Raw genomic sequence first — 27,274 nt, 5'->3', positions numbered from 1 at the left:
ACAGGCCTATTAGGTTTGCTGTTAATAAATATGATGGAGCTGGGGGTGGGGGTGGGGTTCTTTTAAAAAAATAAAGCTTTGGTTAGTAAAGCCAGAATCTAGAGGGGGCTCTTTTATTTTCAACCCTGAAGAGTTTTTAAGAAAAAAGTCCACTCAGTATATTATCATTAGTACTAATATCATTTTGAAACTTTTATACATAGAGAATAAAGCATGACTTTCAATGTATACTGAAATTCATCTAGAAATGAAAGAAGTTAAGAAAATCTGAATAAACTTGAACATTTTTTTCCTAAACAGAGGTACTCTCAAAAGCGAGTAATTTTACAATGTGAAAAACTTAACCCTACATTGTTGAGATGAGTAAAAATGGAACAGCCCTGAAAGGTGCACAATGCGTGCGTGTGTGTGTGTGTGTGTGTGTGTGTGTGGAGCTGGGCAAAGCAGTTTCCCCTTTCTTCAAGATTTGTTGATTTTCAGGGAAAATCCTAGCTCTAGGGGGTCGTTTCCATATGGGAGAGCGACCCTAAAAAAGCAGTATTTTAATACCAATCACTGCAGTCACAGTTTATGAACCTGTAAGGGATCAGAACTAGGGACGCCAAAAAAAACCAAACAAACAAACAAAAAAAAAACTAGGGATGGCAGAGTCCCACACAGTGCAGATCTGGCACGAGGCATACTCTCTTATGAGTTAAGATGAGACGGCCGTGTCGGGGTGGAGGGGGCGGGGGGGGCTCTGGATTCTGGAGAATTAACGACGCCCCACGCCTCCCCTTGGGAAGGCCTTGATGAAAGGGGAGAGAGCTGATTTCCCCACCCCGGCGCGCTCCTTCCCCCGCCCCTCACCGCCCCCCCCTCCCCCCCGACCAAGCATCACACTCGTGACGCGTCTGTAGAGGCGCGAGGCCCTCAGCGAGCCTGGCGCCTTGACTGCCCGCGCGGGGGATCGGGCGGGGGCTGCGGAGAGGCCCAGGGCACATGACGGCTCCCCCACCTCCCCACCCCCGCCAAGGGCCGGCCCCGCACATGACCCGGGCCGGCCGGCGGGGTCCAGGCAGACCCGAGCCGCATCTCCAGCACGGACCATGGCCTCCCCGCGCCTGGGGACCTTCTGCTGCGCCACGCGGGACGCCGCCACGCAGCTGGTGCTGAGCTTCCAGACGCGGGCCTTCCACGCGCTGTGTCTGGGCAGCGGCGCGCTCCACCTGGCGCTCGGCCTCCTGCGGCTGCTGCCCGGGCGCCGGCCCGCGGGCCCCGGGCTCCCCTCGGCCTCCCCGCCGGCCACGGCCCGCACCCCGGCCTCCGCCCGCATCCTGCGCGCCGCCGCCGCCTGCGACCTGCTCGGCTGCCTGGGTGAGGGCGCGCCCGCGGGTGGGGACCCGTCCACGCGCGGTTGAGGGCGCGCGGCCCGCAGGTCGCTCCCGGCCGGGGGCGTGGATGAGCGCGCGCGGCCCCCGCCTGGGACCTGGTCGCCGCGCGGGTAAGGGCGCCCGGCCCACGGGTGGGAGGGCCGAGCCGGAGGCGGCTCCCCAGGGTCGGGACTGGACGACCAGGGGACCCTGCGATACAACATGGTCGGTAAAAGTTCCTTCGGGGGGCCGTTGGTTTTTTTGTTTTTTAAACAGTTTGGTGTATTTGTTATTGCACTTACTAGGGAAACTTTAGACGGTGCTGTGAAGGAAAACCCAGAAAATACAATGCATCCCTAATTGTACCACTAGTGAGAGACTAACAGTTAATATTTCGTGCGTGTGTACACACACACAAAATCGTTTCCAAAATGATTTAGCAGAATCAGGAAGAAACCCATATATGTGTGTGTGTGTGTGTGTGTGTGTGTGTGTATGTGTGTATGTATATATATTACAATTTTATTTACTTACTTGTTTATTTATCTATCTAAGTTTGGGTTTTATACCACAGATGGGCAAACTTGCAGCCTTTAGGCCACATCCTGCCTGCTGCCTCTTATCTATGGCCCAGGAACTAAGAAAGTTTTTACATTTTAAAGTGTTTTTAGAAAAATCTAAAGAAGAAGACTGTTTCTGACATGTAAATATTCCATGAAATGTAAATGGCATTGTCCGTAAGTGGAGTCTTATGGGGATACAGCCATGCCCTGCACTTGTGCCTTGTTTGGGGGCATCTTGGCCCTAAAAGGGCAGAAGTGAGTGCTGAACAGAGAAACTGTGGCCCATAGAGCCTAAGATATCTTCTCTCTGGCCCTTTACAGAGACTTTGCTGACCCCTGCTTTCAACTCTAGCATGGCACATTTTACAAACCTCTATGCTAGATATTGCCAAGCATTTTAACTTCTTTATTTTGGAAAAATTTTAACATATGCAAATGTAGAGAGATTGTATAACAAACTCCCTGTACCCATCACCTAGCTTCATCTATACCCCATCCCCGTATCCCACTCTCCACTGGAATAATTTGAAGCAGATTCCAGAATTTATATCATTTCACCCACACAAATCTCAATATATAGCTGTAGAAGATAAGAATTTTTAAAAAACATATATATCACACAGATATCATTATCACCCCAAAATAATGAAAACCAGTGCCTTAATATCACTGGTGTATGTTCAGGTGTCTCATAAATGCTATTTTACAATTGGCTTTTTCAAATCAGGATCCAAATACTGTCCATGTTTTGTAATTGGCTGACAGGTGCTGGCATTTTGGAATTGTGTTTTTCAGTCATGTTTGCTCTTGAAGGAAAGGCTGCTGGTGGTATTTGAAGTGCCTTCCACCGCTGTGCCGTGAGGGGGTGGCAGCAGCTTCTGGGGCACCTTGAGTGCTTCTCTGAGCACAGGTGGCTGTGTGTCCCAGGGCCTGGTTCTCCTGTTCCTGGTTGTGTGATTGGAGACACTCAAGAATCTTGGGTTCAGATAAATGCTATGGAACCTCTAGTCACTTGCTTAGACTCGAGGAGTAAGACAGGAAGCTATAGCGATAAAATCAATTTGGTGCAGGACAATAAAATAAAAAATTGGTTTTCTTCCTGATTCTGCTAAAGCATTTTGGAAAAGCATCTTAATAATAATCTAGTTTCTGTAACTTGAATATCTGAAAATAGAGCTGCACGCAAACATCTTTTGAGGGTCAGCAAAATAATATTCGTATATCCTTTGGCCTTTAGAAGGAAGGTGCATGACATTGCGGGCAAATGGGCAGAAGCAGGAGTCAGGGGAAGGCTTGGTGACCAGACCTCCTCGCTGAAAAATAAGAAATACAGGGCTTCCCTGGTGGTGCAGTGGTTGGGAGTCTGCCTGCCGATGCAGGGGACACAGGTTTGTGCCCCGGTCCGGGAAGATCCCACGTGCCGCGGAGTGGCTGGGCCCGTGAGCCATGGCCTCTCAGCCTGCGCGTCCGGAGCCTGTGCTCCCGTAAAAAAAAAAAAAAAAAAGAAATACAGATGCCTATCTCACGGGGTGGTTTTTTTCCCCCAGGTTTTTTTTTAAATATCTGGGTTTTTTTGGGTTTTTTTTGGCCACACCGTGCAGCTTGCGGGATCTCAGTTCCCTGACCTGCGATTGAACCCGGGCCACAGCAGTGAAAGCACAGAATCCTAACCACTAGACCACCAGGGAACTCCCTCCCCAGTTTTACTGAGACATAATTGACATACAGCACTGTGTAAGTTTAAGGTATACAGCATAATAACTTACATTTATCATGAAATGATTACCACAACAAGTTTAGTAAATCCATCTCCTCATATAGATACAAAAAAAAAAAAAACCAGAAGTGTTTATCGAGCTCAAAGCAGAGCTCTGGACTGAAAACGACAAAGCACCGTGTGGCCGCAAAGCGTTATTTTTGTTATCTGTGCTTAAGAATGAGAAGCTGTATCTTAGGCTTTCAGTGTTCATCCTTACCCTTTTTTTTTTTTTTTTTTTTTTTTTTTTTATGCGTTACGCGGGCCTCTCACTGTTGTGGCCTCTCCCGTTGCGGAGGACAGGCTCCGGACGCGCAGGCTCAGCGGCCATGGCTCACGGGCCCAGCCGCTCCGCGGCATGCGGGATCCTCCCAGACCGGGGCACGAACCCACGTCCCCTGCATCGGCAGGCGGACTCCCAACCACTGCGCCACCAGGGAAGCCCCATCCTTACCCTTTTAGTGGTATAGGACACAGTGTATATTTGGTAGCATGTGACACAGTGTATATTTCTGTATGTGAAATACACACACAACACTAGTGTGTAACTCTGTACTGCTCACAGCTCCCCTTGAGCAGGGTGTTACCTAGTGAATGCTTAAACGAAGGCTATCTATCGAATTACTTAACAGAGAACCCTAATATATGCCTTACGTGTGTATACTGTGTTGAGGAGAATTAGATATTTGGGTCAAATAGCAAGGAAAACTCACAAATAATAAATGGCAGAAGTAGATTATCAAGAGCTAATTTGTGAAAATCTTAAATGTATATTTTTTAAAGAATGAAAGAACTATCTTTTTAAACTTCAGAATGTGCTTTCTCAATCATTCTTTTTTATGTGAGGACTAGTTAACTTGGACATTAAAAATATAGCCAAGAAATATAAATTGTTATTCACATAATCACTTCTGGGTGCCAAATAAACAAACAGACAACATTAGGGACAGCACTGTGGCTAATGGTGGCTGAAGTTGAAATCAAAGTGCCTGGGATTGCTCCACTACCATAATAATTATTTTCTGAGTCTTATTTTTTTCTCTGTCTCTCTGCACACACCAGCGTGTGTTTCTTTCCTCCCTGTCTCCCTCACATCTTTCTCTTTCCCTTCCTATCTATCTGTCTATCTGCCCATCTATCCATCCATCCATCCATCCGTCCATCCATCATTTTTACAGAGTCCACAAGTCACCTTTAGATTTGCATTAGGAGCAGATACAAAGCATCACCTGATTCTCCCTTAGGTATCACAGTCCGGTCTACGGTGTGGTTAGGGTTCCCGAGTTTCGTGAACGACATCTCAGCTGTGAACGGGACCAACGTGTGGCCCACCGCCTTCTGCATGGGGAGTGCAGTAAGTGTACCTCCCCTGGTCTCCCCCTTCCCTCCCCTTTGCCCCGCTCCGTTACGCTGTGTCCTCAAAGTGTGGTCGCATCCCTCCCACCAGCCCACTGTAGCTTTTAGAAATGCACACGCTCAGAGCCCTCACCCCACTGACCAGGGACCCTGGGGTGCGGGCCGTCTGTGATTTAACAAACCCTCCAGGGGCCTCTGACCCACACTCCAGTTTTAGAACCACTGTGCTAGTATGTTTGCCATCCCCACCCTTAAACACACATTCAATCCTTACCTTAGATCCATCCACAATCAAAACCAGCTGGGCAAAAAAAGAAAAAAAAAAAGTTATTGATTTAACAGATGTATTTACTTAACAAAATATATATTTAAAAATAGCAATTTGTTCATCCATATTGCTCTGTCCGCCAAGTTAACACTCCAGTGAATGACCTCAAAGGACACTGATACCCTGTTGACCCGCCATCTGTGCCACAACTGTCAGCATCTCTCCCTTCCTCCCCTCTGTTGCTTCCCAGCTGCATCCCGATGGAGCCTCCGTCTTAGTATATAGATCTCGTGCTGCTTCTAACGTACGGAGTCCCCCCGCCACCGCCTTCCTTCTACTGGGAAGGTCCTTCCTGCCCATCCTCCTTGGTCCTCAGCAAAAGGGCTTCTGGTTCAAAGACCTTCATGCCAGGCCAAGCTCACACCTGAGCCCTCTATCTCCCTGACCACAAGGGTAGCACAAGGCAGGGCTCGCTGGACCCGGTGCACCTGAGCAGACAGGGCACCAAGGCACACGCCCGTCCCAGGCCACATCCCAGCCTGGGGTTTCCAAGCCTCTCCGGAGGGCTTTCATGTGCTGCCCCGTGACGTCAGAGGAAGTGGGCGTCTGCCAGCTCATTTCACGGACGGGGCGGTCTGGAACCCATGTCCAGGAGCTTTGATGCCGGCTCTTCCCGATTACAGATGTGGATCCAGCTGCTGTACAGCGCCTGCTTCTGGTGGCTGTTTTGCTATGCGGTCGATGCCTACCTGGTGATCCGGAGATCGGCGGGACTGAGGTATTCAGAGCAAGCCGGCTGGCTTCTGCCCTAGTTTGTTGCCTGAGGGAAGGTTGGAGACACCGCTGAGCGCTGCATCTCTGTACGGCAGACACAGCTGATCAGAACCTTTCAGCTGACCCCTCCACCGAGAAACATCTGTGCAGATCATTTTTATAAAAGGCTGAAGGCACAATCGAAATATCGAGGATTTCTCCGGGTGCCCCCTACCAAGAAAAAAACAGGATTTTAAAACCCTGAAAACAGTATTTCAATAAATTAAATATTTGGAACACGACAAAGACAAAAAAAAAAAAAAAGAATTGGCATGAAAAAAAAAATTCTGATGGTGTCTAAAGGTTTAGGAGAAAAGTTCTTAGATGTATGTATTGATACAGGATGCTAAATAGGGAGCCCAAGGGTTCTGGAGCTGCCAGGGGCTGCCTGAGAGGCACCGAGGAAGGGTTAGTGCCTTGGTCCTGGTGGGTTCAAATTCCTGCCCCATCACTCACTAGCTGTGTGACTGTTGGCAAGTGGCTGAACCTCTCTGGACTTCCGTTTTCTCAGCTGTAAAACAGTACCCACCTCAGGAGGTTCCTGGAAACAGTAAATGTGACAGTACCCGTGGATGGTTATGGATGGAGCCTGGCACGTAGCAGGCGCTCAGTAACTGGGAGCTGGGGTTGGAGCTGGGATGTGCATGTTATGGAGGAAACAGAAACACAGAGAACCTACGTGCCAAAGAGAAGCAGGAGGGCACGGCGGGTGTCCTGGTCTCCTGGCTCCAGGCCCAGGAAGGATGGGTCCCTGACCAAGTTCGTGGTGCACTTCCATTAGGCCCCCTTTGCATGGAGCCCTTGTTTGCCTTTTACTTTTTAAATAGCTTTATAAAGTTCATCTGTTTAAATGTATAAAATCCATTGTTTGTGAGCATATTCACAGAATTGTGTAACCATAACCATTATTTGGCTTTATGACGTGTTATTCATCCCCCAACTCTCTGGACTGGTTACTAGTCATTTCCCATTCTTCCCTCTCCCGCAGCTCCTGGTAACTTCACATCTACGGTCTGTCTCTGGATTTGCCTGTTCTGGACAGTTTCTGTAAATGGAATCACACAATATGTGGCGTTTTGTATCTGGCTGGTTAAACTTGGCCTGTTATTTTTGAGATTTATCCATATTGTGGCATGCATCGGCTCTTCATTCCTGTGCGTTGCTGAATATATTCCATTGTTTCGCTATCTGCCTTTTACCCGTTTATCAGTCACTGGACTTTTAGGTTGTTTACATTGTTTTGACTGTTACGAATAATGCTGCAATGAGTATTTGTATGCAGGTGTTTGTGTGGACATATGTTTTCGCCATATACTTATGGGTATACACCTTGGAGTGGAATTCCTGGGTCATACAGTAACTCTGTATAACCTTGTAAGGCACTGCTGAACTGCTTTCCAAAGACTCTGTACCATTTTACCTTTGCACCAGCAATGTGTAATGGTTCCAGTTTCTCCGCATCCTTGATAACAACACTCGTTTTCTGTGTGTTTGGTCTTTTGAGATTTTAGCCATCCTACTGTGTGTGAAGTGGCATCTCATTGTGGTTTTGATTTCCCTGATAACTAATGATGTTTAGCATCTTCTCATGTGCTCATCGGCCATTCGTGTACTTTCTTTGGAGAAATATCTCTTCGCTTCCTTTTCCCAGTTTTTAACTGGGCTGTTTGTCTTTTTTATTATTGAGTTATAGGAGTTCTTTACATATTCTGGATACCAGTACCTCATTAGATGTATGATTTACAAATATCTCCTCTCATTCAGCAGGTTGTCTTTTCACTTACTTGGTGGTACCTTTTGAAGCATAAAAGTCTTTAATTTTGATGAAATCCAGTTTTTGTGTTTTTTTCCCTTATTTCTCGTGCTTTTGCTGTCATCTAAGAAACCATCGCCTAACCCGAGGTCACAAGGATTTATACCTTTGTTTCCTTCTAAGAGTTTTATAGTTTGAACAATTTTATTTAGATCTTTGAATTAATTTATGTGTGGAGGTGAGGATAGGTCCGCCTTTATTCTTTTGTAGGTGGATATCCAGTTGCCCCAGCACGACTGGTTCAATAAATTCACTTTTAAAACCAACGTGAGTAACCAAATAAAGACCATATTGAGCTATAGACTACACTGGGCAATCTTAGTGAATTACCACTCTAAAATCCTTGGTATCTCTTACGTATATCACATCATCATTCACTTTGTCTCTCTGGCCTGAAATTTAGTACTCTCTTCATTTCTGCGTTTCTTTCTTCTACCTTTTTGCCTTAGTTCCCAAGCTCTTACACATCTGTACAAAACTGAGGTATACTTGGTTATGAAAATTCTGTAAGGAAGACTGTTAAGGTTAAAGGTTGCCAACCAGGTATCTCAGTGAGAATTAGTTTTGGCTACATAAAATACATAAAACAATAGTGACTTAAGATAGGAATTTCTCTTTCACGCTAAAAGAGGCCAGAGGTAGGCAATCTAGGGCTCTTATGCTGGAAATCAGGGACCCAAGCTCCTTCTCTCTTTCTGCTCCACCGTTCTATTATGTGACTTCCATCCTCAAGCTATCATGGCCCAGTATAGCTGCTGGAGCTCCAGTCATCACATCAGCATTCCAGAAAACAGGAAGGAGGTAGGGGGCAATGCAAAAGGGGCCTGTTGTCCCCTGAGCCAGATCCCTTTAAGCAGGGACCTGTTTTAAGCAGGCCTGCTGTCCGTGGGGGTTTTATACAACAATAACACTTTCATGTTACTGGCCAGAACTTAGTTTTCTGTCCACACTTAGCTGTAAGAGGAGGTGGGAAATACAGTTGATTATCCAAGCGTGCTGCTGCTCTGCCTGGCATCCAGGTTCTGTTGCTAAGGAAAAAAGGGAGAATGACTTTGGGTAGGCAGCAAGCAGCATGAAGAGACCTTGTCCCAGAAGCTGAGTGCAAGTGGGATGGTTCCCTCACTCAGTTTGGGAGGGATCGGGGCTATGACACAAATAGAGGTCTCATAGACCACCACTCAGTTGTGGAGATAAGAGGAACCTTGGAGCACCGAACAGAAGCTAGAAGAGTATGTCTCCTGCTGTCATAGGAAATGCACCTCCACCCGTGAGGGACTGGAGTTGGACAGGGCTGAGTGACAGCTCTCTGGACCCGGAGAACAGACAGAGCCCTCAGAAGCCAGGACAGGCGATCAGGAAGCCCTCCTCACACCCCGGCGGGTGTTTGGAAGTCATCCTGGAGCTTGGCGTTAGGATAGGCAGAAGTCTGCGGATGTGCAGGGACTAGAGGACGCCAGGCTTCTGAGGACCCGTGCATCGAACAGGAGGCCGCCCTCCAGGGATGCCAAACACCCAGATGCCTCCCAAGGGTAGGGTTCCAGGGCTAGGAAGACTGTCGGCGGTGAGGTGGGCTCTCCCATCAAAAAGGAGCGGGCACACAGCAGAGAAATAAGACGGGTGCTCTCTAGCCACGGAGACCCAGCCCCGACCTCGTCCCTAGCACAAGTCACGCTTCCCAGGGTGAGGTCTCCGAGGGGCCAGCCCTGGGTGATTTAGAGCCAGAGCTGAGTGTGTGGGTCCAGAGCCTCTGGAGCCCCTCTCTGAATCGCCAGCTTGTTTGCAGAGCCGAGGGCGGAGTGGATGCTGTAGATGGCAATGAAGAACCTGCAGCTGGTGGAGAGGGGTCCCGAGGAATTCCCAGGCAGGGGCCCGGACTCCTCCGGTATGGCTGGATTAAACTCCACATTCCCTTCTAGATCCTTCCAGCATTTAGCTGTTTCCTTTGGCGCGGGAGAATTTTCCCTAAGCAATGTCATTGAAGCAGATTGAAAGTTAACATGTAAACTGCCTCTTGGGCTCCAGGTGCGGGAGACGCACGTTTTAGCCATGCCGGCCGGCACCTGAGAACCCGGGAGAAGCTCTGCTTGCCCTAAGAAAAGGGGAGTGTGAGAGCAGAGAGGGTCTGGGGGTGGGGGGGTGGTGGTCTTCGCGTGTCTGCACGTGAAAACTGGCTTGCCGTCAGAAAAAGGGATGAGGGTCTTCAGCCGGGGTTGCTCCGGATCGATCCGCCACGGCCACATGGGTGTGGCTTTCTGGCTGTATCGGTTATTGACGTGGCCGCGGCCTGGGTCCTGCGGCCGGCTCTGACTTCCCCCCCTCGTGGGCGTTTGGGGCCGAGGGCCGGGCTTTGGGGAGCGCGAGCTGGCCTCGCCCTCCCACCCAGGAGATGACCCCAGCGGCTCCCTGCAGCCCAGGCTTGGCGTCTGGAACGCAGATGCCACCCTGCCACAGACCAGCCCCTGCGCAAAGCTGCTCCTTAGTTTCCTGAGTGTCCGGCAAAGCCTGTGACTTGTGGGCAGGACAGACCCCCGCGCGCTCCCAAAGCCGGACGGGCAGGGAAGGGCTGCTCCAGAACCAGCAGTGCCAGGGGAGGCGAAGGTGCAGCCGCGTCCGCGTGGCCGCCCAGTGGGCCAGCTGTGCAGTTTTTCCTCCCTGAAGCATGCCCTCTGGGCCACCTCTCTTCCCTCCTGTCTCCTTGCAGAAGGGCGTCCTTCACCGCATCCCTGACCACGCCCTTTGTCCCCACGGCGGGTCCGCAGGGTTAAAGTCCTGATGGGCCAGGGGCTGCACCCTCTGCCAGGCGTCTGGCAGAGGGTTTTTTTTTAAAATTTATTTTATTCATTTATTTTTGGCTGCGTTGGGTCTTTGTTGCTGTGCGCGGACTTTCTCTAGTTGCAGCGAGCAGGGGCTACTCTTCGGGCTTCTCGTTGAGGTGGCTTCACTTGTGGCGGAGCTCGGGCTCTAGGCGTGCAGGCTTCAGTAGTTGTGGCACGCGGCCTCAGTAGTTGTGGCGCACAGCCTCAGTAGTTGTGGCACACAGGCTGAGTTGCTCCGCGGCATGTGGGATCTTCCCGGACCAGGGCTCGAACCCGTGTCCCCCTGCATTGGCAGGTGGATTCTTAACCAGTGCGCCATCAGGGAAGTCCCATCTGGCAGAGTTTTGAGTAACAGTGGGCACCTCTGAGGGAGCAGCCCCGGGCCACGTCCCATTGCACAGAAGAGGCAAACAAAGGCTGTCTTGGAAGAGCGAGGTAGCTCTGCACGGGCTCAGGTGGTCCATCGTCCTGACCCCACCTGCAAGGCTGGTTGCCTCGAATCTCTCAGGGGGACAGGGTCGGGTGTGTGGGAGTACAGAGGTGAAGGAGGGAGATGGTAATGATGAGAGAATTTGAACTATGCAGGGAATGGGGGGTAGGGGGACAAGATAGGAAACCTCCCCGCTGTCCTGGAACATCGAATAACTACCCATTTCTTAGAGACCTTCTTCTTGGTTTGGACTGAGCATTAAGACGCTTGCATATTAGGTACGGAGGTGACTTCAGGAAGGACAGAGGCCAGGAGTTGCTTGCCTACTGGGGGAGCCAGGCACTTAGGAGGAATTATGAGGTACCCGTGCCTCACTCCTCTCAATCTTTTATTTATTTAGTTAGTTAGTTGTGCCAGGTCTTAGTTGTGGCAGGCAGGCTCCTTAGTTGCGGTCACCTGCTCCTGAGTCGCGGCATGCGCGCTCCTTAGTTGCAGCAGGCGGGCTCCTTAGTTGAGGCATGCAGGCTCCTTAGTTGTGGTATGCAAACTCTTAGTTGCAGCATGCATGTGGGATCTAGTTCCCCGACCAGGGATAGACCCCCGGGCCCTCTGCAGTGGGAGCGTGCAGTTTTAACCACTGTGCCACCAGGGAAGTCCCCTCCTCTCAATCTTGAAAGGCTTAGGTTGAGGGAAAGAAGCCAGAAACAAAAGGCCACGTCGTGTGTGACTCCCCTTGGATGAAATGTCCGGAATAGGCAAATCCATAGAGACGGGTGGTAGATGAGTGGTTACCAGGGCCGGGGGCACAAGCACAATGGGGAAAGACCACTGAATGGGTCCAGGTTTCCTTCTGGGGGATGAACATGTTTTGGAACTGGATAGAGGGGGTGCTTGCACGGCACTGTAGATGTCCTAAATGCCGCTGAGTTGCTCATTTTAAAATGGTGAGTTTGATGTTTTATGAATTTCATCTCAATCAGAGGAAACATAAAAACCTCACAGGCAAAATCAGGCAGCTGTTTGTTTGGCAAGGGTTTGCTCTGTGTGCATCTTCCTGCCGCTCGCGGAGCTCGGGGCTTGTTCAGTGCTGGACCTCAGGCGTGGCCGCCCCTCTGCCCCTTCTTCCCCCAGTACCATCCTGCTCTACCACATGATGGCCTGGGGCCTGGCCGCACTGCTCTGCGTAGAGGGAGCATTCATGCTGTACTACCCTTCCGTGGCCAGGTAAGCCGGGGCTCCCAGCGAGCCCACTCCCCCGACGCCTGGACGCCCTCCCCCCCCGCCTCTCTTGCAGGATATGCCCGGGCACTGACCCCGAGCGGGCGGGCAGGCCATCGTCCTGGATCTGTGCAACTGAGAGCACAGTGGCTGGCACCTTGAGTTAGCGTCCCTGCCTCTGCCTGTCCCGTGCGTGTGGGTCGGTGTTGTGTGCGGTGTGGATGCAGAGCTGGGGGCACGGCTCCCCCGTACCAGCCTGTGTGCCAGCCTCCAGGCCTGTCCCCCTCCAGACGGACGCAGCCTTCCCCTGCCCACTGTTTATTTTTCTTTCTTCAAACCAGCCTCCTCTGGGCGAGCAGGTGAGTTGAACGTCCCAAGAGTGAGTTGGAGATGGCTGGAAGACACAAAGGGTCGCTCGCTCTTGACGAGCTTATTTTAAGCCTCTGCTGTCTGCACTTTCTCACCTCTCTCCATCCTGCGCTGTTCTGAACACAGACACTGGGCGATGTGGCCTCTGAAACTGTCTCAGGCATTTCTTCAAGCTTAAAACCCCATCAGTGCAACCATTTGTAAAGCCTCAAAGTCCCTCCAAGGATATATACTCTAATTTTCAATGGAAAGCTGAAAAACAGAGGTTGGACATTGTCTCTTTGTCTGTGATTCCAGGGCAGTGTACACCCGGGATCAGCACAGCGCAGCCCTCAGGACAGATCCGGCCCTCTGCCCTGCTCTTGTAAATAAAGCTTTATTCGCACACAGCCGTGCCCATTTGTGTATGTATGGTCTACGGCCAGTTACACATTAGAGCTGAGTAGTTTGACAGAGGCTATGAGGGTTCTGGAGGCTAAAATATTGACTATCTGCTCCTTTACAGAAAAAGTTTGCTGACCTGTGGTGTAGACCGTTTCTGCCCCTTCTTTTTCGATTTCTTGTAGCCACTCACTCAGATGTCTCCACGTTGGTGTTGCTTTGTGGCCTCTGTGTAGATCCCTCCAAACAGCCCACTCTCTCCGGGAACCCTAAAAGGACAAATACAGAGTTAGCAGCTGTTACAGAGGGATGCGCTTAATCGGAAAGGGAGTTTTTATCTCTGGCCTCCACCTGTGAGATCCTGGGGACGTTGCGTCTGAGTGCGAGGGAGCCATTGCTGCAAGGACACTCAGGAACGCCAAGGTGCCCCGCGGTCTCCACGAGGCCGCCCCCCTGAAGCATCTCCATCCTTCCTCATATCCATCCTCAGAGCCCACAACGACCCAGAGCCCTTGGCGCTCTGCAGGCTCCCACCCTCTCTCGTTTGTTCCTTACGTTCAGTACAGGCACCCGAATCTCATCTCTTCCCCCTCTTGTTTCCCTTTCTCCCCTCAAGCCCTTCCAGACCACAGTTTAGCTTTCACAGCTGAAGAGGAAAGCTTCTCTTAAAAAGGAGGTAGCAAAAAAGAATAATAATAATAAAATAAAAGAAGGTAGCAACACAACATTGTAAGTCAACCACACTCCAATAAAATACGGCTTTCAGGGTAAAAAACAAAACACGCAAACAAAAAACAAAAAGAAGGCACCATCCTCAGGTGGTACTGGCATCCTTAAGGCAACAAAGATGGGCACTGCATTCTTCTTCCCTGTTTCCATGCACTTTCAGCCACTTTCCCCTCTGGTGTGAGCACTTCGGACATATGAAAACGACAGCAGTAGCATTTTTACCACTCCACCTTCCGCGGCCACAGGAGCTGTTCCCTCCTCTGCTTTTCCACCCCGTCTGGGGTCGGGCCTGGGCAACATCCCCTCTGCTTTGGATTCTCTCTTCCTCTTTGCCATTTTCCTCTACACTATGTACTTGTTAACTGATAGCCCCGGCCTTGGTAGCATACCTGTGTGTGGCACCCCACCGTGTCCTGTGGTGATGGATGATTCTCAAGACCCATCAGTAGAAATCCGGGTCCACCTCCCCGAAAAGAACCCCTGAAGTGATTACCTGTCACCGTGACAACAGATATCCTGTGCAGTGTGAGGCTTGGGTATTTTGAGTTGGTCGAGGACAGAGCTTGGATCCTATGTGTGATGTCAGCCAGGCTTAGCACGTATGTAGTCAAGTGCTGAAAACCCAGCAGGTTCGTAGAACGCCTTTGTCTTGTTTGAAAGACAAGTAGGGGGAGACCCACTTGTTTGAGAGACCCAGTGGGGGAGTTGGGGGGGGATCCACCACCCCAGAGAGCCTTTTCCCCTCTTCACCTTTTCCCAGCAGGGAACTTTAAAAGCTCCCTGATTTACGAGACACACAGAACCATGATTGATCCTCCTTCTTCTGTGATTTATTGCTTGTCCGCAGACGTGAGATATGAGTCAGGTTTCCTTCGGGCAGAGTCAGAAGTCGATCTGTGTGTTTCCTTCGATCTGGTCCTCTTATCTCGACTTGCAGATAAGTCGGCGTATCTCAGGCAAAGCCCCGGTTTTTTTGGAGAATGACCCGGCTTTCCTCCCTCAGGTGTGAGAGGGGTCTGGAGCATGCCATCCCCCACTACGTCACCACATACTTGCCAATGCTGCTCGTCCTTGTGGCCAACCCCATCCTGTTCCGAAAGACAGTGACTGCAGGTAAACCCAGGGAAGTGCTCTGGGGGTGAGGCCGCGGCTACGGCCCCAGGCCACGGGCTCTGATCATTATCTAGGACCACGGACCTCATTTGTCATCCTCCAGACAGGAGCACAATACAGCTGGGAAAAGTGAGGGGGTTTAATAAACGAGCGGGAGCGAGCCTACTCAATTATGGGCTGTACGGGTCCTTGGCCAACGTCTGCTAGCTCAAAGCCGGGACCAGGGGACGTTTCACTTCTGTCTGGGCTCATCGTGAGTCTGCCATTGGCGTGCCCCAGAGGACCCGAGTGGCCTTGGAAAACTGCGGAGGGGAGACGGGATCAGGAAAGGAAAGGGCTGCCGAGGGGAAGGGATGGATGTGGACTGAGCCGTCCTGGGAGCCTGGGCCCTCCCCGTGATGTCTGGGCCTGTGTCTTCTCCCACTTGGGCAGTAAACAGGAAGGAGAGCACAGGAAGTGAGTCAAATGCATCAGGAAGAACTGGGTGAGAGAGATCTTGTGAGTCAGCAGAATGCACTGGACAGACCTCCGGGCTGAGGCAGGGGAACTTGCATTCCAGCCCCCATCCCATCCTCAAGGAAACGTGCCCCGAGGCAAGTCTCCAGGCCCCTCATGCCGCCCTGTGGGTCCCTCACGGGCAGAATGAGAAGAAAGAAATACACCTTAACAGAAAGGTCACTTGATGATCAGCTGTGGGTTGTAGAACTTTAACCTAAGTGAAGTGCTCTACCACTAGGGAGAGAAAAATCACTGCAGCTCTTTGGATCTCTCTTTGCATATCTGCATTTAAAACTGGTGTGCTGTACACCTGAAACTAACACAACATTGTAAATCAACTATACGCCAATAAAAATTAAAAACAAAAAACCCCTCCCCCCAAAAAACGAGTCTATTAAATATAGCTTTTTTTTTTTTTAACAAAATGGCATTAAAAAATAGTGATTTGATTACATCAAACAAGTGAAAATGACTTATAGAAAAAAGACTGGAAGGAAATACACTAAGATGCTAATGATGGTTGTCTCTGGGTGAACTATGGGTTATCGATTCTTTTCTAAACTTTTTTATATTTTCCAACTTGTCTACAAGGATAAATGTCAAATCTTTCAACATTTTAAAATAGTGAGCATGCATTATTTTTATAGTAAAAAATATAAACCGTAAACAAATATAGTTCCCGAACTAGTAAAACCCAGATAAAATGCAGAGCGTAGTTATAGCACTGCACCAGTGTTGATTTCTTCACGATGACCCATGTGACTATGGTTGTGTAAGATGTTAACTCTGGGGACAGCTGGGTGTAGGTATACGGGAACTCTCGGTACTGTCTTTGCAAATCTTGTGTAAATCTAAAGTGATTTCATAGTAAACGTTTAAAAACTCTATATCCCCGTGAGTCTCCGAGAAGTCCCACGTGGAGGTGGTGAGGAAAGCACGGCCGGGTCTTGCTGGGCGTCACGCTCTCCTGGCTGTGCTTCGGAGCTCCCACCTGCTTTACGGCCCTTCCTTTGCACGCGGGAAACGTAAATAACGAAATGACGTTCTGTTCCCCTCTGCTCTTTACAGTGGCCTCTTTACTAAAAGGAAGTCAAGGAGTTTACACGGAGAACGAGAGGCGGATGGGAGACGTGATCAAGACCCGATTTTTCAAAATAATGCTGGTTTTCATTATTTGGTAACCTTTCTTCTTTTTTTAAAACTCTGCCTGGGAAGGGAAATGCAAACCGCCTGCCATTTGCTTTTCCAAGTGTGACCTGAAAGTTCTAAAGGGAAGAGTCTTTGGAGAGGAAATTTTTGAAACTTGTGCTAGGTGCCTTTGGAGGAAATGCTTGCGAGACAGGAAGGCAAGTCTACCATCCGTGAACTTCTGGAAAGCTATTCACATCTACTCAAACTACATAAAGAGCCCTAAGAACGAAAAGTCCCGAGTTTAGTTTTGATGCATCCCACCCACATGCCTCCGGAGTTTTGCCCCATCGCTGGGGTTAACATTTAAATCAAGTGCCTTCTAAATCCACCCATTGGCAGCAGAATTTTTTTTTTTTTTTTTGCCGTGCAGCATGTGGGATCTTAGTCCCCCGACCAGGGATCGAACCCACACGTCCTGTAGTGGAAGCGTGGAGTCCTAACCACTGGACCACCAGGGAAGTCCTTGCATCAGTCTTGACACCAGGATTCCTGTATCTGACAAGATACAAGGGCAAGGGCCCATCTTTAGTGTTATGACTCACCGCTCAGGCAAGAAGGGTAGAGAGTGGGACTGCCCCGGCGGTCCAGTGGTTAGCACTCCACGCTTCCACTGCAGGGGACATGGGTTCCATCCCTGGTTGGGGAACTAAGATCCCACAAGCTGCGTGGCACGGCCAAAAAAAAATAAAAAAATAATAAAGCAATCTTCCTGTAGAGAAGCAATCTTCCTGTCCTCAACTGTCCACCCACCCCCATTCCCCCACCCACCCCCCCTCCCACCACAGGTGTCCTGCCCCAGCGTTTCAAGTGCGTGTGCTGGGCATAGACCTGTGACCAATGCAAAATCGACTGGAATCAGGAAACACTTCGCTGTGGTGAAGCAACGCTTCGCCAGACAGAGCACGCCTTTGTGGTGTTAATAATTGATGTGATGTGAGCAGGTTTGTTTGCACTGTCTCCTACGAGAGACGTAAATTAGCTCCCTCTAAAAATGCACTGAGCTTGTGGTTTGAAACGTCACCTCCCTGCCGACAATAACCTCAAAAAATTCAAACATAAAATGTCAAGATTTGTTTTGGTCTCCATCAAAACATTAGCTTACTCTTCAGAGGAAGGATGAACTCTGGGTTATTTGACATGTGCTAGAACCTTCCGCCTGATGTGGTGTTGAGTGCGGCCATCGGAAGGATATGTTGGTCTCTGCTTTGGGCTGAGAGCGGTGGCACGTCTTACGTCAGGTTCTGGGTGTGCTGCGTCCTCCTTGCTGCCAAGCAGGCACTGCCCCCGCCCCAGGACTTCTAGGTCTCGGGAGGCATGGTCCCTGACCCCCAGCGTTAAAAATGAATTATGGGGGCTCACCTGGTGGCGCAGTGGTTGAGAGTCCGCCTGCCGATGCAGGGGACACGGGTTCGTGCCCCCGTCCGGGAAGATCCCACATGCCGGGGAGCAGCTGGGCCCGTGAGCCATGGCCGCTGAGCCTGCACGTCCGGAGCCTGTGCTCTGCAACGGGAGAGGCCACGGCAGTGAGAGGCCCGCGTACCGCAAAAAAAAAAAAAAAGAATTATGTCACATGTTCTCTTCACCTGTGGGCCATTTTCTTTCTAACAGTTGGGTGTCGAATATCATCAATGAAAGCCTTTTATTCTATCTTGAAATGCAACCAGATATCAATGGAGGCTCTTTGAAACAGGTCAGAAATGCAGCCGAGACCACGTGGTTCATGATGGTAGGTCTATCTTAATTTAAAATGTTCTTCCTAAAGAAAAAACAAAAACAAAAAACGGAAGGGATAAAACCACTCAGAAGTATGATCTATATGTTATTTAAATATGCAGGGAGTTGCGTAGGTTCCTGGGATGCTTATATCTGGCCTGGGTCCACGAGCTAGCTGTTTTCATTCAGTGTTGGGGTTGTTATTAAATGGACATGACTCTGGTAAATCAACTTGGCAAGTGAATCAAACCTTTCAGCCTGATTTAAAATATCAGGGAGTTTCTCTTGAAGAAATGTTTCAGGCTGAAAAAACCATAGGGATGTAGGTATTGCTTATAACGTTGTCCATAATTATAAAGCATTATAGATAACCCACATTGTTTTAAACAAAAGGGAACGGTTAAGTTAATGATGGTCTTTGATCTTGAGGAATGTTATGCCGATGTCGAAGATGACAGTGTGAAAAAATGACAATTGTGAAATCTAGTGTTAAGTGAAAAATGCAAGATCTAAAAATTATACTGATTTCAACTACCTAGTAACACATGCATGAAAAAATATTGGTGAGAAATACACAAAATCATGATAAGGCGGAAAGAGCATGGGTCGCTTCCCTCAGTGTTTTCATTATATTGCGTTTCCAAATACAAAAATCCATACACGAGCTGTTAGTGGAGAGATGCACAGTGCCCTACACAGAATTAAGATGTATGTTGCTTCAGAGTCGGGGGAAAGCTGATGCAGGAGGGTAAGACCCACATTGGCTGCCTCCACCCCTGCCTGTGCCGTGGTCACGTGCAGGGACCACGTGTAAGCAGAGTTTCCTAGACTGACGGGCTCAGGTGCCTTTGTGCAGTCACGTTCTAACAGGGGTGCGAGGGGCAGGGCCCCGAGTCCTGCGAGGGAGCACGGCCACAGGCCAGAGGCGAGACAGCCCGGCAGGGCTGCGCAGGGCCTTCCCTCTCCCGCCTCCCCCCCGCGGTCTGACTCAGGTCCTCTCCCCACCCCACCTCCTGTGTCTTCAGGCACCTTTGAGGGCCCAGCACCGCCAGCCAATCTGTCTCGCCCCACACCGGCCAGTGGGGCAGGTCGCAGTGAGGCCAGCCCAGCGGGCCTCGAGTCACCCTGGGAGCAGCCAGTGCTCTGATTCCCACCGTCCCACCCTGACTCACCCCTGTCTGTCCTCCCTGCCAGGGGATACTGAATCCAGCCCAAGGGTTCCTGTTGTCCCTGGCCTTCTACGGCTGGACAGGCTGCCGCCCGGCTTTTCGGGCTCCCAGGAAAGAGATCCAGTGGGAATCGATGAGCACCTCGGCCGCCGAGCAGAGTCCCCCGTCCCTGAGGGGCTCCCGTGAGCCCCGGGAGAGCCCCGCTGCCGGGAAAGAGGTGCGGGCCGGCGGGCACACTTCCGACGAGGCCGTGAGCCTGCTGTCTGAAGGTAAGAGCCCCTCCGCCGAGGCAGGCAGACGGCGGGGCCCCTGGCTCCCCTGGAAATGCTTTATAAACGGCCACGTGGCTGGTGCATAGCATTTCTGTCCTGATGTCTGGAGCCTGCTTCAAGGCGAGAGTGGAAAGTGACTGCATTAGGCCTGCATGGCGTCACCCACCTCTCCTTTTACTATGACCGTGGTACCTCTCCTCTAGTTACTAAGCACCGTAGCCTTGTAATAATTATAAGTGGCTCCACCTTGGGCTGGATGGCCTTTTGAATAGGAGCAAAACTGCCACTTCAAACCCGTCGCGAACGTTTGCCGTAAGACAACGAATGGTACAACCTGTCGCGAATGTTTGACAATGAATGGTACGACCTGACCTCTGCAGCTTTTAGATGCAGCTTGGTCTGTCCACCGCATTCGGGGACATTTAAGGGAACACGCTGGTCGTCCGGTACCGGCTCTTCTGATCTGCCCTTTTCATTTCAAGACTCTAGCACTGTGGTCCTCAGATGGGTCCTGTTTTTAAACTCCTGTTTAATCTGATTTGGGGTTATGTCTATTAACCCAGCCGACAAGGAGGAAGAAAGTTCAAGGCGCCAATAATGTCTCTCTAAAGATTGTCATCTACTAAACCTATTACATACATTTTATATTTATATATTCATGTATACTATTTATATATATAAATATATATATAAATATGTATATATATTATATAATAATATAATAATAAAATTATATGTATAAATAAACCTATTATATGTACTTTTCATTAAACATACTGTAACCTTATAATTTATCATTTGCTCTGTATTATAAATTTACTATTACAAAAAGCTTACTTATATTCTAATCAAGATGGGTAATGAGAGAGAAGAATCACTAGACCTATGGCCCTTATTCCTAACGAAGTCTCAGGGACTGTCATGGTTATGATAACTGATTAATTTTACCGTCCCTGGTCTATGCAGACCTTTATTCCCTTGAAAGATTCTTCTTGAGCAGACATTTTGCTGTTAGCATTGAGTAACAAGACTGGAAATTCTTTACAAGAAGCGGACACATGTTTGCAGCACCTCCTCTGGGGGTCAGGGGGTTGATTCCCACAAATGCTGCTTGGGGAGGAGGCCACCCCATGCCCTCCTTCTGTCCCCACTGAGGCCCTGAAGCCCCTCCCTCTTCCCACTTTATTACACTGGGGCTGGTTGAAAACGCCTTTAACCAGAATGCATCACCCTGCAGCCCATGTACCGTCTTGCACTCATGCTTGACCACTGCACGTGGTAAGGGCCCAACAGTCGTTTGTAATAATTATGTTAAATTACACATTTTTGATGGGAAATTAGTTCTAAAAGGCCTAAGAGTAATTAATTGTAAGATGTAAAGACTTCTTAGACATAAGATTTAAAGAATTCTTAGTAACATAAGAGTTGGGGTACTGTGTCAAATATATCTCAAAAGAGCTGGGGAAAAAAGAGTTGAGATCTTCTTAACCATTTTTTTTAGTAAGACTTTATAATGAGTAAGCACTTTCTTTGAATAAAAGCAACATTTGTCAAGCTTGTTAAAAGCAAGGTGACATATGGTCTAAGTATAAGGAATGGACTTGCGACGCAGGAGCCATGATGACACCCTCCAGGGAGGGCTCGTGGCTTCTGGGCGCAGGACTGTCCACCTCAGCTTCCTCCAAGTGAGCCAAGGACTAGCCCTTCCAGCAAATCTCACTCAGTATTTCTTGACCTCTAACAGGGTGCTAACGACAGTGATTTTCATAAGATTAAATAGATCTTTGTGCTATGTGCTTAAATAGTGCTGGGACACAGAGGGCATTCCATAAATGCTAACTCTAGTAAGCATACATAAGTCCCATTACATATTCATAACCTCAGCGGAGACATGGAGCAAATGTTGGCGAGACAGAGAATGAAAGAGTCCGTGAAAATTTCCAATCTGCGTTTAAAGTATGAAGGCAGAGCGATCTGGGCAAACGATGTGGATACGTGTCAGGAAACAAGCCCAGGGCAGAATGAGCCCCACGCAGGAGACTCCTGTTCTTATACCACAGGCTGTATAACGCCGCTGCCAGGACCCTCAGGAAGCGGCAGCCTTCTGTCTACAGTGGTAATCTTGGAAATGAGATACGGCTGGCTTGGTCTTGGGCCGTTTCCTTTCTCCTCCTTTCCAGCCACTTTGCTTTTAGTCTCTTTAGTAAAGGGAGGGAGCTACTCATAATACAGCAAGTACTATTACATGTGGGAGAAAAGCCCAGAGATGCAAACTCGAAGCTAAATAGTTAGGCTTCTCCCTGTTTGCATTGGTTAAGATGAAGCTTGACTGGTTTATCATATCCTCAAGCCTCTACTTCAGGATTCACTTCGAGGCCAACAGGCTTACACTGAGCCTCCGATAGGAAGTGTCTGACGTGGTGTCTGGCACTTCCTAGGTACTTGACATAAGTCAACTGAGTTTGAACAAATATTCATCGAGCCTCTGCAATATGGTCAACGGCATTTTAGCTGAGGGGCGGGGGCGGTGTGTGTGGCTTGTGAGTGTCCCTGGGAAGTATCATGTAGGAAACTTGCAAGTGTCAGTTAAGGAAAGACAATACTGTATTTTATTCTAAAAAGTCTGACGCGTTAAAGGAACACGGAAAAGGCAGGGCCTCCGTTGGTGTTGGCGCGTGGGTGAGGGTTTCTGGAGGAGGTGATGTTCAGACTGGGTCTTGCACCGCAGACTGGAATGGGAGGGGAGGAAGCCCGGAGGGCGCCCTGTGTGGAGACTTAGGGCAGAACGTCTGTACGTTGTTCAGGGGTGGCCACAGCGTGGGATTTGTGGGAAGCTGGAGAGGCAGGTCGGGAACAGATAACGAAGGGTTTTTACAGATTCTGCTAAGGAGTTTGCATCTTATCTAGTGGCCAGCGAGAGGCCAGTTAAGGTGTTTAAGTGGAGAGATGCACTCAGATTTGCTTGCAGGACTAGCCTAGTGAATGGATGTGGGAGAGTTGATTGGATGATCAAGCTTCGTGACCATGGCAACAGCTAACACCGAGGGGATCTGTGCGTAATTCTCTAGGACAGCTTCGTTCAAAATCGCATCTTTATGAAGAATCAGAATTTCCCTTGGGACTAAAAGTCAAGAAAAAAGGGTACTTCTCACAAATAAGCAGAAACCTGGTTGGTTTTTATCTGGTGAGCACCCTTAAAATATTATTTCCTCTGTCCACGAGCCTTACGAAGCGTAGTGTCAGATCTCCGGCCCTTCTTCAACAGGGACACTTTGTGCTCACAACGGAAAAGTTCAGGATCTGATGGATACTTTAACCTTATCATCGCCTTCAAAGGTTGGGGTGTGTATTTCTCAGGAGATCTGCTCCCCTAGCCTTCAACGTCACCCTGGACCAGGTTCCCCCGAGCCCTGCCCACCGGCAGGGGGCACGGCGGGACGGCAGTGGAGCTGGGGGCGTGGCCACAAAGGGGACACGTCTTAGGCGGAGGCCTGGCGGGGAGGGGCGTTGAGGAGAACAGGCTTTCCCTTGCTGTGGCAGAGGGGCGTGGCCACAGGGACAGGGGTGTGGCTGTGGACAAGATGGACCACAGGGTATAAAGGATTGCGTCAGTGGGGTAGGGCCGAGACGCGGGGCATGTGGGGAGACGAAAAAGGCTGTCGTTAGAAGAGAGCACGTGTAGTGTGTCCACAGGTAGGAAGCTTGTGGCCTATGCAGAACACAGTGGATGGAAGTGAGGGGGCGTAACTGTCTGTCTGTCTGTCTCTCTCTCGCACGTCTTTTCTCTCCCCCCAAGTGTCTTTACCACAATTCCCTGTCTCTCTCACAATACCCTAGTTCTTGCACCATTCCCTCTCACCCACAATTGCCCTTTCTCTCCCCAATCCTTTGCTGTTCCCACAATTCTCCATCCTCTCCCACAACCCCTTGCTTTACTCACAGTTCTGTGTTTCTCCCACAGCCCCCTATTGCTCCCACAGTTTCCCATTTTCTGCCACAATTCTGGAATCTTCATGGTTTCTCACAAATCTCGTCTTCTACAGTTCCTTTTGCTACTGCATTCCACCGCTCCCCAAATGCTTTTTCTCCGAGAGATTTCTGTTCTCCAGCATAATCCCTTCTCTCTGACAATTGCGCGTCATCTCCCACAGTTCTCTCTCCCACAATGCCTCTCTTCCACAACGGCTAGTCTCTCCCACAGTACTCTCTTCCCCATAATTCTCAGTTCTGCCTGGCAATTCCGTATCTCCCCCACCTCCCACCAAGTTTCTGCCGTTTCCCACAGTACTCTCTCTCCCACCATTGCGTCTCTCCACATCTGTTTATCCTCCATCACAGTTTCACACCTCCCTAAATTCCTGTTCTCTCCCACACTTCCCCGTCACCGTCCCCATTTCTCTGTTCTCTCATACACCTCATTCTTTGTGATTCTCTCTGCCGTCACTTGCCCCTCCACGTACCACCAGGTGGCGCCATGGGTTGTGTTTGCCAGGGGAGTGTGGGAGGGAACACACCCCAGGGCCTCCAACTCTGTCGGGCTGGCTGGACCCAATTCAGCACCTTGAAGGGGACGCAGGCCCAGGGGTTGTACGCTCTCTATGGCTCATGCAAGTAACCACCTGGTTGGGATTTCTGATCTAGGGCCTCGAGGTTTTAAGGGATCCAAGAGCAGCAGCTGAGGGCACCGGGGCATCCAACATGCCTTCCCAAATGTTAGGCCTGCGTGGAGCCAGGAAGTTCTCGAGAACCTGCCTGGGCTTGCAAGGCTCCCTGACGGGAGTTGCTGGGAAGGCGCTCGGCCCTTGGGCACTGGGAGGTCTATGGCGGCTGCATTTCCTGCACGCACACTCAGATGTGCCCATGCACCGACAGGGAATTAGTCCCTCACCCCCAGCATGGCCTTGTCGTGACACAAAGGGGTCTCCTCCGTGGAGCCCCGGGGGACGGGGAAGGAAGCAGGAACTCTGAAAAAGGGGGCAGAATATGTCCCAAAGCGTCAGGTAACGGGCCAGATCTCGATCCCGAGCCCCCGTGTGACCCTCCAACCCAGAGGCTTTTTGAAAAGACCACAGAAATCGCACACAAGTTCCCACGAGCCCAGGACGCGCTCATGAACGGCGAGCGACGCCGAGAGAACCGAGCCTTCGGGGAAGCGCCAGTGAACCCCTCCGGAAGCGCAGGCTCCCCGCTTCCACCCTCCCCGAGGGCAGCGCGGCCTCTCCTCGGAGCCGCCGGCCCTTACCCCGTCGTCTGAATTCCTTTCCCGCCCCTTGGTGGGCTCTTCACGCTTGGGGCGGCTCCCTCCGACCTGTGTGCTCCCGACTGGCCTCCGGGCCGCCCTGGGAGGCCGCAGGCCGCTGTGGGGTTTGGGTGCTGGTGGGGACGGTGGTGTGTCGGCCACGCCGCAGACCCCGCGCTTGCGTCCTCTTGGGTAATATCGTCACCTGTTCCTGTAGCTCCGGCTTCCCCAGGCATTTCCAAGCCCACAGAGAGCTGACGGCCTCTCCTTTTCCCCCTGAAGTGTCCTCTGAAACTCTGCACGTGGCTCTTCTTACTGCGGGCTTCTTCCTGCCGGTTTTTATACGTTAGTCTCCATGAGTGCTCTGCGGTGCCTGCACCGTGTCCCACGGATGTCAAGGCGGTGACCCCACGGTATTTAGCCATTCAACGTTAGTTTATCGTGCCGGGGCCTTGTTTAGGCACTACAGATACTGTGGTGACTAAGGGACACAAATGCGCTGTCCACTGAGACTCTCCGTATGATTATATAATAATTATATCAGCATTTGTGAATGGAAGTCTCAAAGAACTGTACAACATTCAAGGCAGGGAGAAGCGCTGCGAAGAACAACACGTCCAGAGGGGGCAGGAGAGTGGTTTTAGATAGGCGTCCCGGACACCTCCTTGAGGAGGTAGCATTTGAGTGGAGACCTGAATGCAGTGTGGGAGTGAGCCATGAGAAAATCTGGAGCGCTTTGCGGGCAGAAAAAGAGATGTGCAAAGGCCCTGGGGCAGCACTGAGCTTGGATGTAAGAGAAGCACGTGCCTGAGGTTGTGAGTGAGCAGAGGGACATGAGGGGAGGAGGCTGCAGCCGTCAGCGGGGCCTCTCGGTGGAGGGAGTTGGGATTTGGAGGTGTTCCTGAAGGGCAGTCACCTGCCCCATGCACCGCTGAAAAGGCCACCCTTCTCTGCGTCTTCCTTCGCTGTATTCCGGACACACACACCCTAGAACCTGGCACCCAGCAGGCGAGCCTGGATATTTGTGGAGTGATATCCGTAGAAAGAACAATTCTGACATCTGTTGCAAAGACCTCCCACACCTTCTACAGGAAGGCGTGTTGTTGGGGTGCTTAAACAGACCTCCAGGATTACTCTTTTGGCTGGAGTGACGTTTGCTTTCACTCTACTGATGGTTACCTACGTCCCTCCTCTTAAGTTTTAGTAAGAGGAGTCCTTGGGGCACCTCGTGGAATTGAGAGCAGGTGGCCGGGCGACCCCGGAGCCCAGTTGCCCCCGAGTGACCCCTGGGGCGGCTGAGATCTCGGGCCCCTTAGACAGCGTGTCCCAGGGCTCCGAAACTCCCCCGTGTCAACAGTCTGTTTCCGTTTGGGCTGCAGCATCCACAGGGTTCGGCTGAGATGCGGTGAGCTGCCCAGTGGGAGATTTGGAGGAAGGGAGACAGGGTGGACCTCCCTTCAGGGAGGTCATACATCAGCTGCCCCAGATGATTCTGTAGGATTTTTGTCCTTCGGAATGATTTAACCACATGTAGGTGAAAGTATCATGTACTTTTCTTTTTTAAATACAGACGGTTGTGAAGCTTGTGAAAGACGTTCTCGGACACGGACACCGTCACGTGACAGTCTTTCTTTCCTCTCCAGGTTCTGACTCCAGCACAATTGAAATCCATATTGCAAGTGTGTCGCGCAACGGAAAGGAGACGGAATCTGTTCCAAAAGCCCAGGGAGACCTGTGAGAGGACAAGATAGAGGTCCAGATCCCGTCTTCCTCAGACTCCACGTTTCTCATCCCTTAGGACTGTGATCTCGCCTGCAGTCAGCGCACTGCAGGGTGTAGCATCCCCCCAAATCTCACTCCCATCACCACGTTAGTGTATTCCCCAAGATCCTCTTTGTGGTAGGAGGGATGATCCGTGAGCCTGCGCTTGGGGATGGCAGGGGGAGTCTTTCCAGATCAGACACTCTCCGGACTCTCCATTGACATTCGTTTTTCTGATCTGCCTGTAACGTAAATGCCAGACCCAGGTCCTTGGAAAAGTTAATAAACGAGCTGTGTCCGAGCTCCCAGCCTGCCTTGGATTCTGTCTGAACAGCACCTCCAGCGAATGCTCTCGAGTCAGATAGTGACGATGCCAAAAGGCCGCGAGAAGGGGCAGCAGGACCGACGGAGCACCGAGGAGCAGCTGCACGGCAAGCTCCTTATCCACCACTAG

At 50.4% G+C, this 27,274-nt stretch overlaps 1 protein-coding gene across 1 annotated transcript; it reads left to right on the top strand.

Annotated features, from left to right (window-relative positions):
* Window positions 1–1,029: 1,029 nt before the first annotated feature.
* Window positions 1,030–27,274, top strand: GPR143 (G protein-coupled receptor 143). The gene is made up of 11 exons (XM_065901037.1): window positions 1,030–1,356; window positions 4,916–5,025; window positions 5,979–6,073; window positions 12,299–12,391; window positions 14,868–14,977; window positions 16,544–16,652; window positions 18,275–18,392; window positions 19,574–19,817; window positions 26,703–26,793; window positions 26,858–26,876; window positions 27,155–27,274. Exons 1-11 carry the CDS (start codon window positions 1,089–1,091, stop codon window positions 27,272–27,274), a joined length of 1,377 nt encoding a protein of 458 aa, XP_065757109.1. The 5' UTR covers window positions 1,030–1,088.

Source organism: Phocoena phocoena, chromosome X (assembly GCF_963924675.1).
Source record: "Phocoena phocoena chromosome X, mPhoPho1.1, whole genome shotgun sequence".
Lineage (NCBI taxonomy): Eukaryota > Metazoa > Chordata > Mammalia > Artiodactyla > Phocoenidae > Phocoena > Phocoena phocoena.
This window is presented reverse-complemented; position numbering and strand designations above follow the sequence as displayed.

Coding starts and splice junctions, on each gene's coding strand:
- GPR143 (XM_065901037.1), top strand. CDS start 1,089: ATGGCCTCCCCGCGCCTGGGGACCTTCTGCTGCGCCACGCGGGACGCC. Junction 1,357..4,915: donor CGACCTGCTCGGCTGCCTGG/GTGAGGGCGCGC, acceptor ATTCTCCCTTAG/GTATCACAGTCCGGTCTACG. Junction 12,392..14,867: donor TACTACCCTTCCGTGGCCAG/GTAAGCCGGGGC, acceptor TTCCTCCCTCAG/GTGTGAGAGGGGTCTGGAGC.